At 37.1% G+C, this 10,970-nt stretch overlaps 1 protein-coding gene across 1 annotated transcript; it reads right to left on the bottom strand.

Annotated features, from left to right (window-relative positions):
• Positions 1 to 201: 201 nt before the first annotated feature.
• LOC107104744 (gastrula zinc finger protein XlCGF26.1-like) lies at positions 202 to 10,643 on the bottom strand. The gene is made up of 2 exons (XM_015404829.1): positions 10,260 to 10,643; positions 202 to 2,886 (listed from the first exon to the last, which is right to left on the bottom strand). The coding sequence occupies exons 1-2, from the start codon at positions 10,273 to 10,275 to the stop codon at positions 1,457 to 1,459; spliced, it is 1,446 nt and encodes a 481-aa protein (XP_015260315.1). The 5' UTR covers positions 10,276 to 10,643; the 3' UTR covers positions 202 to 1,456.
• Positions 10,644 to 10,970: the final 327 nt, after the last annotated feature.

Below are 10,970 nucleotides of genomic sequence, written 5' to 3'. Positions count from 1 at the left end.
CTAAAAAGCAAAAAGATTAATGCTGATGGAGGAGCAACAGGAAAGACTGGAGAAGACAGAAGGTGAATGCCATTAAACTATTTATTTTACAGCTTAAAATACTGTCTTACTGTCTTAAAATATTGAGAAAACATGGAAAAAGATTTGTGATTTATACGAAACCATAAAAAGAACCACATTTTTACAATCCAAGAGGTTTTTATTTCTGCTCGTTCATCAATTTAGAAGTGATTACAATAATTAAAAACATCCACAGCAGAATATAATACTTTTTTCAGTCATAGCAGGTAAATAGAACATCTACAGAATCAAGAACAAAACTATTACAGTTAGTTCAATAGAAAATTATACTTAAAAAAAAAATCTTTAAAAAGCAGAAACTTCACACTTCTAGAGGAGAGTCAGATTTCTTTAATACATTATTAAGACAAAGGCTTTTTGCCAAGTTAAAGCAGATTTAACCTGATCAGTAAAAATAACATCAACAATCCTGTTTATCTTTTTAAACAGACATGTTTCATCATTTTAGGACTTCAATTTACCTGAACTACAGACTCCAGCCACTGAATAAAACTGTTTCTGGAATATATCCAACCAAGAGCTTATCATTCAGCAAAAATACTCTAAGTCCCAATAAGTAAATAAATAAATATTATATATATATCTTATTTTTTGTTTTTCTCTGAATAAATTCATTCAGAAAAGGTTATGCCACACCATGCCAAAATGGCACAGTAGGGGCCTGTAGGGATTTTAATTACTTGCTGTATTGACAGCAAACTAGTTTAATTAAAAAAAGAAATGTCATTTTTTTATATTACTATTTTTTTCTTTTTTAATGTTTTTATTACTGTTTTTCAAGGCTGCACTTTAAAAAAAATTAAATTGACTAGAGCCGTTTTAAACAAAATTTCATTTTGTATACACTCGTGTATGCAAAATGTAACCAATATGCTGTAGTTTCACTTTATGTTTATTCTGTTCATTACAGAAAAAGTAAGAAATTGTGAATGTAAACATCTTTTTTTTTTTTAGGGCAAAACTATTTTCTTGGCCATTTAAAATCTAATTTACTCAGGCAAAAAAAATAATGAACTTTCAAATATTCACATCCACATATTCACCCAGGACCTGAATATTTACCAGGTTTACAATAGAACACCTTATCTGTTGTAGATTCTATGTAAACAGAGCTGTTAATCAATGGCCTTCTCAAAACTTTGCTCGAAAAAAAACACCAAACATTAACCCGTGAGGTTCTCATCTAATGAGGTGAAGGAGTTTCTAGATGGACATTTTATCACCACTCAGACATTGAAAGTGCCTCTACTCCTCATTCCTGCGACTTGTGTGAAACAAATGTTTTAATAATATATATAAATTATTCAACATAATGCATGAATAAATGTCATCTGTATACTCAAATTACCTTCTTGTTTACAACAGTTGTTAAAAATCATTCAGGAGACATCTTCTCACCTATGTGAACTCTCATGTGTTTAGTCAAACTACTCTTTTCAGTAAAATTCTTGTTACAAATTGTGCAGGAAAAAGGCTTTTCACCTGTGTGAATTCTCCTGTGAGCAGTCAAACTACTTTTTTTAGTAAAGTTCTTGTTACAAATGGTACAGGAAAAAGGCTTCTCACCTGTGTGAATTATTATGTGCGAATCAAGATTAGATTTCTGAGTGAAGCTTTTTCCACAAGACAGACATTCAAAAGGTTTTTCACCTGTGTGAATTCTCATGTGAGTAGTCAAACTACTCTTTTCAGTAAAATTCTTGTTACAAATCGTGCAGGAAAATGGCTTTTCACCTGTGTGAATTCTAATGTGATTATTGAGATCAGACTTGAAGGTGAAGCTTTTCCCACAGGACAGACATTCAAAAGGCTTCTCACCAGAATGAATTCTCATGTGTTTAGTCAAAGTACTTTTTCCAGTGAAATTATTGTGACAAATTGTACAGGAAAAAGGTTTCTCACCTGTGTGAATTATGATGTGTGTATCAAGATTAGATTTCTGCGTGAAGCTTTTTCCACAGAACATACATTCAAAAGTCTTCTCACCTGTGTGAATTCTCATGTGTTTAGTCAAACTGCTCTTTTCAGTAAAATTCTTGTTACAAATCGTGCAGGAAAAAGGTTTCTCACCTGTGTGAATTCTGATGTGATTATTAAGATCAGACTTGAAGGTGAAGCTTTTTCCACAGAACAGACATTCAAAAGGCTTCTCACCGGTGTGAGTTCTCATGTGAGAAATCAAAGTACTTTTTTGAGTAAAATTCTTGTTACAAGTGGTACAGGAAAAAGGCTTCTCACCTGTGTGAATGCTGATGTGATTATTAAGATCAGACTTAAAGGTGAAGCTTTTTCCACAGGACAGACATTCAAAAGGCTTCTCACCAGAGTGAATTCTCATGTGTTTATTCAAGCTACTCTTTTCAGTAAAATTTTTGTTACAAATCGTGCAGGAAAAAGGCTTCTCACCAGTGTGAATTCTGATGTGTGTATCAAGTCTAGATTTCTTTGTGAAATTTTTTCCACATGACAGACATTCATAAATCTTCTGACCTCTGTGAGTTCTCATGTGAACCAATAAATGTTCTTTTTTTAGAAAGTTTTCTCCACATTTTAAACATGGGAAAGGTTTCTCTCCCATATCACCTCCCTTCTGCTCCAGGAAAGGCTGCTGACTGGCTGGCTCTTCCTGCTGACTTATGGGGAGCTCCATTGCTTCCTCTTTTGTCCAGGGATGTTCTGGCTTTTGCTGCTCTTCTTTTATCTGCAGAGGTTTCTCCTTTTGGCCCCAACAGAAATTCTTCTCCTGTCCGCAGAGCTGCTGGTCTGAGAAATCCCCCTTGTTTCCAAGATAATCCTGTAGGCGGTCTGGAAAGACAAACAACATAAAGATTTTCTATTGGTGGGTAAAAGAAAGGACACTTCATTCTAATCATCCTTATGTAGATATAACTTCATATAAACAGACTGGAACTACTTTTCCCAGCATGCACTGCAGCTCTAACGTCAACATCACAGGTTATAAAATACTTGTTAATGGTCCATCATCTGGCAAGTTTTGGACCTCCACTTTTATCATCAAAGCCTGAAATTCTGATTACCTGTAGATTCTTAACCATTAAAGAAATGTGTAAAGTATTTTTACATTTTGCTGAACTGCCAAGGTTTTACCGCAGAAGGTCAAAAAGAAAGGGGAGTTGCACTCCAGAAAGCCAAAGCTCCATCCCATTCTGGCCTGATCCAGCTCTTTATCTAGCATTCTGTCTTCTCTAACCTCAGTACAGAGCTAGATTGTAAACCTTCTCTGACTCCAACTCCTTAGACACAATAAGTAGAGAAAGATTTAAAAGGATTGTAAAAAAAAAAAAAGACATAATGCACTTCTTAAGACACAATATGGATAATGTAAAACCTCTTAAAAAGTTAACAAAGATGACAATTTTCAATCACTTTATTCTGCAGAAGAAATGTTAACTTCAATCACAAAACACAAGTTGAAAATTGAAATTATTTAATGTTTGGTAGTTCAAAAATCTGAAACCTAGAGTAAAAACTAATCCACACTACATTCCTGTGACAAACTTTTCTTCATTCTCATGGCATAGATTAATGTAGCTTAAGCTCCTCCTATCTGAAGCGGTGAAGCAACTGTGCATTGCTGTGATACACCATTAGTCTAAAGCATTTAGATAGCATACAGGATGACAAATAGAATAATGATAAAGCCAAATGTAGCTTTTAAACCATTTGAAATGCAGAGACGTGACAACATGTCAACCGGGGGTGAAAGGCTGAAACAACACAAATATATCTGCGCCTGTTTTAGGTGGAATACCCTCTATTTCTTTAAGAAAAAAAAGCAAAGGGACACTATTTTTGCCTTTGTGGATGTTTTGTGTGTTCTTTTCAACCGAGTTTGGTAAGAATCTGATTTATCAGTTAACACCGCAAAAACAAATCAAGAATGTGATACATCTCAGCTGCTATTACGGCTGTGATTGGCTAAAAGCTTGACATGGGGTACTAGGGCCGAACGATTAATTGCATTTGCAATAATATTGGGATAGGCTAAAACAAGATTTTCTAACTGCAAAGGACGCGATTAGACTGGTCACGGGATGGGGGTGACGTGCTAGCAAAGTAACACAAAGGGAAATTCGATGTCGTCCGTGACTAACCTGCTAAACAATGGCCTCAGACTGGACAAAAAATAAAACAACTGAGGGTCTGGTACCAAAGAGGAACAGTATGTCACTTGTATGGAATCATTTTGGGTTTAAAAAGGAAGACGCTGCGCAATATCAGACGTTGTGGCGGATATGCCTTGTTATTGTTGCTACCTCACGAGGTAACACAACGAACATTTATCAACACTTGAAAAACCACCACAAGGCTGTGTATGATAGTTGCATGGCTAGAATGGCAACTACCAGTGCCTCAACGCCAATTAAGCGAAGTACCACCCGACAGCGGTCACTGACTGAACTGTTTGAAAGTGTTACTCCTTACGAAAAAAATGCGAAACGGCACACTGAAATAACGTTGGCAATAACGGAGTTTATAGTGAAAGACATTATGCCCGTCAGTATAGTGACCAAGCCTGGGTTTATGGCTTTGTTAACCATAATGGATAAACAGTATTCAATGCCATCAGGCACATATTTTAGTCAAGTCGCCATACCCGACCTATACAAAAAAAAATGCAGAGACACAGTTGCGGCGGAGCTTAAAACAGTGGAGTTTTTTTTCGCAACAACTACTGATTTGTGGTCAAGCTGTACAGCGGAGCAATATCAGAGTCTCACAGTGCATGATATTGACGAAGACTTAAATCTTAAAGCTCGCAGCCTTTAAGCTTCCTACTTCCCGGACGACCACACAGGGAAAAACATGCTGCCGGCATGACAGAGGGACTTGCAGGCTGGAATTTACAGGAAGAAAATCCCATCCGCATAACGACTGACAATGCATCATGGTGCAACATGGTGATGGCAGCACAACTAAATGAATGGACCAGACTGCCGTGTTTCAGGCACCGATTACATTTTGTAACTTATATCACAGCATATTTGTGTGTGTGTGTTTGTAATGTAAGGGGTTGGGTAAAAGAATGTGGAAGTCTTTCATTGTTCCAAAGTTGTTAACCTTTATCACTAGAAATGCACCGATCCATTCATTGATGATCCAGTACCTGCATATCGACTGATATTCAGTACCAATTCGGTCTTATTATTGTAATGAATGAACTGTATAACTTGCCAGACTTGCTATAGACATTTATAAAAAAAAAAATAAAGGTAACAAATTAAGAGATATAAATGTACTTACATTACTTATTAAGAAAAGAATTGTAGATTAGCAGCAAAAAGGAAGAAATAACACTTTGATGTAAAGTGCACTGGATCGGCTCTCTGATATCTGAATATCCAATATCTGAATATCCAATATCCAAACCAACTAACTAGGCAGTATTGGAGCCAATATCCGACCCAAGCATCAGATAGGTGCATCTCTATTACACAATTGAAATTGTATAAAGTACACCATTATATATATTTATATTGCAGGACATGCACTTAAAGATGACAGTGTCCAGAGCAATAGGGTTGTGCAAGAAGCTGGTGAGGCACTTCTCTCACAGCTAGAAGAAGAAGGTAGCAATGGCTGAAGCTCAAAGGGAGCAAGCCCTCATCACTGAATGCCCAACAATATAGGGATCCAAAGAAATGATGATTGACAGAGTGCTAAAGCAGCTCAAAGCCATCACTAAGGTGTTGTCAGGTGACCAATGTGCACGCTCCCTGATCCCAACCTGGCAGGATATTGAGGTGTAGGAGTCCATTCACAAGGCACTTCATCCTCTCCAGAAATTTACTGATGCTCTCTCTGGAGATGAGTATGTCAGCATGTCCTACCTCAAACCAGTTCTTCCCCTTCTGTCCACCTCAGTCCTGGCTGAAGACCAAGAGGAAACTGACCTGACAAGGTCAATTAAAACCAAGGCCCTGGCCTACCTCAGTGATAAGTACAATGACCCCAGCATCCAGGAGCTTTTGGATGTTTCATCCTTTCTAGACCCAAGGTTCAAAACCCAGTACATCAATGCAGACAACATTCCTACCATTAAGACCAGACTCAAAACTGAGATTATGCAACCAGCAAGGCGTGCATATAACCAGGTTGGTAATAATCACATCTATGATTCCTATGATTTATATTTATAATTTAACTTCAATACTAATTGCTGTATTATTATTTTTTTTCTGGTAGGAGAAGAGATGTCGTACTGAAACCACTCAGATGCTTAAAAATGCACAGCCCTCTGTTGAAAAGGGGAAGAAGTCTCTTGGGAGTTTCTTCAACTCAACTCTCAACTCAAAAGCACATTTAAAACAACCGGAAACAGGAATCACAGGTAAGGAGCATAAGATAAAAACTGAAGGCTAAAATACATAAACTCATTACAAAAAGAAAAAAATGGAGATAAGATAAGATAATAGGATAAATGTTTCAATTAAAACACATTTTAAAATAAAATAAAATTTAAAATAAAATTTGGCCAAATGTCCACTTAGACTTGATTAAAAGGCAGGGAGAAGAAGTGAGCTTTTAGAGAGGATTTAAAAACCTTAAAGGAGCCTGCTGATTGAATATGCCAAGGCAAGTTATTTCAGCGTCTCTGTGTTGCTGCCATAAAGGCACCTTTGGTTTTAAGTCTGGTTTTAGGCATGACCAGTAGCAACTGATTAGAGGATCTCAGTGTTCTGACCGAGGCACGGGTTTGGAGATGCTCAGTCAAATACTGGGGAGCTAGACCATTAAGAGCTTTAAAAACAAACAATAAAAATTTTTAATCTATAGAACAGGTGATATGTTGACACGTTTGCGTGTGCCAGTATGGAGACGGGCAGCTGCATTTTGTACCGACTCCAGATGGTGTAAAAGTGAGTGGTCCAAGCCAGGATTCCAGACTGCTGTTGCCTCTTCTGTTTCTCCCATGCAACCCAAAGATGTTGTTGAGGCAGAGTTAAACAGCTACCTCATTACTGATGGAGAGGAAGACCCCTTTGCCTGGTGGAAGGTGCACAGCATTAACTTTCCACAACTCTGCAATATGGCTCGCAAGTATCTTTGTGTCCCTCCCTCAAGTGCTCCTTCAGAGCTCCTTTTCAGTGCTGGAGGGAATATAGGGACTTGCACTCGCTGCTCTTTGAAACCAGCAAAGGTTGACATGCGGATTTTCTTGGCAAAAAAATCTGAGCTTCTAAAAAAATACAGAGATCATATCTTTGTTTTTTGTACTTTACGATGATGTGTGCTGCTCTTACTGAGTGAATATATAATTTATAAAATTGTTTAAAAAGTTTTTTCTTAGGATTTAAAAAGGTCATACACTCATTTTTTGTTTGAGAATTTGATTTGCCCATAAAAATGTCAACTGGTTGAAAGAAGACATTTGTTCGCTATACTTTTCCTGCACTTTATTATGTTTGATGCCACTGACTGGAGATCAGTCATTCATTTCATATCTTATTTTATATATTTATTTATAGACTGTTCTATTAAAATCTGACTATCTTTAAAGAGTGGAGTCCATATGTTTATATATCATGTTTCATGACACTTGAAAAGATGTCAATAAGGTAAAGCCACAGATTTGTTTCGTTTATTCTTGTAATCTGTGCTTGAAAATTTATCTGATTATTATTAAACAGAATTGTTTGTATATTTTTAAAAAGATGTGAGAAATTAAACCGGAATAAATCGCATTAAATCGCAATGTTAACATAAACATTTTTTTTTCCAAAATCGTTCTCTATAAAGTTTTCTAATGCGACCCAGGCCACTTGGCTATGTGGTTCTGAATCCGATACAAATCTGATCTTTTCAACTGTGACCTGTGTGTGAATGGCCAGGTCGCATTCATCAGACCTGAACGTCATTAATACCCGACACAGGTCACTATTCTGCATCTTGCTGCACAGAAGCGGCAAGAAAATCAACAACCATGGTAGAAGATGATGCGGGGAGCGGTATTTATGTTTAAACATATTGAAAAGATTGAGTTTTTATGGTTGAGAAAGTTCGCTAGATGCGCGCCGGCACTACCATCCATGTTTACTTCCGGGAAAAAAAAAAAAGAGCACGCTGGCCTGTGATGTCATTGCATCCTCTATTGCGCATGTCGCATATATTTGGAAATATGAACGTCAACGCAAAAAAAAAAAAAAATCTAATTTCACTAAAAAATTGGAATTGAGCATCAAGGCCTGCAGTGTGAACGCAGCCTTTGTTGCTTCTTAAGGCAGAAAAAGCTTTCACCAAAAGGGACTTTTTCTGCTGTTATCTTGGAATCATGCATACCAGGTTTGAAGTGTCTGATTGCTTTAGATTTTATGGAAGAGCAGATAAACCACACTTTAAATTGAAAAACAAGATTTTTTTTTAATTATATTTTGAAACTTGTTTTACAAACTTTAAGCCCCTTCTTGAAAGGCGTGTAGGTGGACAACAAAACATCACTGTGTTTCGGCTTCCTAAAGATGGATTAAAATGCTTGGTGGTCAGTTTGGCCAGGTACTGGGACCGTCGGACTTAAGAGGTTAACTGGGAGCTTCTCATAAAATAAGGTGAAGGTGATTCTGGACATTTTATCACAATTCAAACATAGAAAACGCCTCTATTTGTTCATTCCTGTGGCATCTAACTGCTGGGACTTCTTTTGCAAAGCAATCAATATCTTTATTAGATAGTTTCATGTGTCATGCATGAAAAATGTTTCTCACATAAATCGTCATGTGTTTAATCAAACTACTTCTAACAATTACACTTTTGTCAAAATAGTACAAGAGAAAGGCTTCAGATTTTTACTACAGGTTATTAAAAAAAAGTATTTCGCAGTGAGTTGTCATGTGACATATCAAATTACCTTTTTTGAGTAAAACTTTTGTCACAAATCGTACATAATATCGGGTTCTCACTTGTGTGAATTTTGATGTGTTTATTATGGGCAGATTTATAAGAAAAACTTTTTACACAGGACAGACGTTTGAAAGGCTTTTCACCTGTCACCGACAGTGGTCATTCAGATTACCTTTTTGAATAAAGGTTTACCCACAAATTGTACAGGAGAATGGTTTCTCATCTGCATGTTTTCTGATATGTATGTTAGGATGTGGTGGATGATCCTCCCACCACCACATTGTATTAGTACTTTATTCTTCCTTTATATTATATTACAATTTATGTTTAAGTTGGTTATTTCTTTTAGACGGATATTTTCTAATGGTTGCACAGTTCAGTTAATGTCTGTCTGAATGGTTTAGTTACATTTGTTGTTTTGTTTGAGGTGCTGCTGATGCAAACCAGCTGGAGGAGGAAACCTGGAGCATACCATTTGTTTTTTGAAAGACTGACGGGGGAGACTTGTTTCAAGTTGTTTTAATAAGTTAATTTTGTCACTCAAATACTTATTATTGTTTCTGCTAAGTAAAAGTTAGTTTTGCTTTATTTGTTTCATAGAATGCTTTAGTTTTGTATTTATTGGTTCTTTTGTTATGTTGTGCCTCCCTCATGTGGTAGACTTGGGCTACTCCATCCCTATTTAACCCGCCTTTAGTTCTTTGTTTGCGGGTCAGTTTTTTGTTGGTTGGTTCCTCAGTTGACCTCAGTTAATTTGGGCCCAGATCTATGTTATTTATTATTTAAGTTATTTTGTATTGCTTTTGAGCCTTTCTTGACTATTTTTGACACTATTAAATGAAAGCTTTTTTTTTTTTTTCCAAATTTTAAACACCTTTTGTCCTTATTTAAGTTTGGTCCCTCACATACGATAAGATTTTCTTGTGAAATTTTTCTTCCACAGGAAAGATATTCAGTTCAATTCAGTTTATTTCTATAGTGCCAATTCACAACACATATCACCTCAAGGCACTTTATAGTTCAAAGTTTTCTACCTAAGGAAAACCAGTTGATTGCATTGACTCATTGACTCAAATGCAATCCCTCACACTAAGCATGCTTGTAGCGACAGTGGAGAGGAAAAACACCCTTCTAACAGGAAGAAACCTCCAGCAGAACCAGGCTCAGTGTGAGCGGCCATCTGCTGAGGCCGTCTGGGGTTCAGGTGACAGAAGCAGAGATTGAAAAAAGCAACTGTAAACGGCGGCCCCATCTGGGAAACACACAGCCAGGCAGACAAGCTGCAAGCCAACGCTGAGCGAATTCAAAAGGTTTCTCACCTGTGTGATTTCTCATGTGGTCAGTGAAATGATCTGTATTTCCAGGCTCCTGCTTCAGAACAAGCTGCTCTTCATGCTCACTAATGGGGAGCTCAATGATTTCCTCTTTTGTCCAGGGATGTTGTGGTTCTTGCTGCTCTTCTTTTATCTGCAGAGGTTCTGGTTCCTCTTGGTCTAAACTGGAATTCTTCTCCTGTCCACAGAGCTGCTGGTCAGAATCATCCTCTTCTTTTACAACATAATCCTGCAGGTGGTCTGGAAAGACAAACACAACAGAAAGACTTTCTATCAGTGGTCAAAAAAAGGACACATCACATAAAAGCACCAAACTCTGTCTTGAGTTTGAGGAGAGCCTGTCAAACAAACTGAGGATATGAAGTTAATTCTGGTCTAAATTTGCTTCCCTACAAAGAATTATCAAAGAAAGTAAAGCATTTACATCCAACATCACAGCAACTTTCTGGCAAATAAGGGAGTAATGAAACACCCTAGCCTCAGCAGAGCTTCCTGTACACCTCTGCCTGGAAGAGACAAACCCCAGCTATATGTGTCAGGGGATGAGCAGATTTTAAATGGTTTTCTAATAGAATTTCTATGTTCTATCTGTTCTATTAAAAAAAGCATTATGGCAAGAAAGAAAAGACAGGCCTAAATGAAAAGCCATCTTGAGCAGCTTCCTAATTTGTTTGCTAAAAATGTAGCAATCAGCAG

The sequence above is a fragment of the Cyprinodon variegatus genome, unplaced genomic scaffold (assembly GCF_000732505.1).
Source record: "Cyprinodon variegatus isolate N-32 unplaced genomic scaffold, C_variegatus-1.0 Scaffold1867, whole genome shotgun sequence".
Lineage (NCBI taxonomy): Eukaryota > Metazoa > Chordata > Actinopteri > Cyprinodontiformes > Cyprinodontidae > Cyprinodon > Cyprinodon variegatus.
The sequence above is the reverse complement of the archived record's forward strand: the minus strand, read 5'-3'. Positions and strand labels throughout refer to the sequence as shown.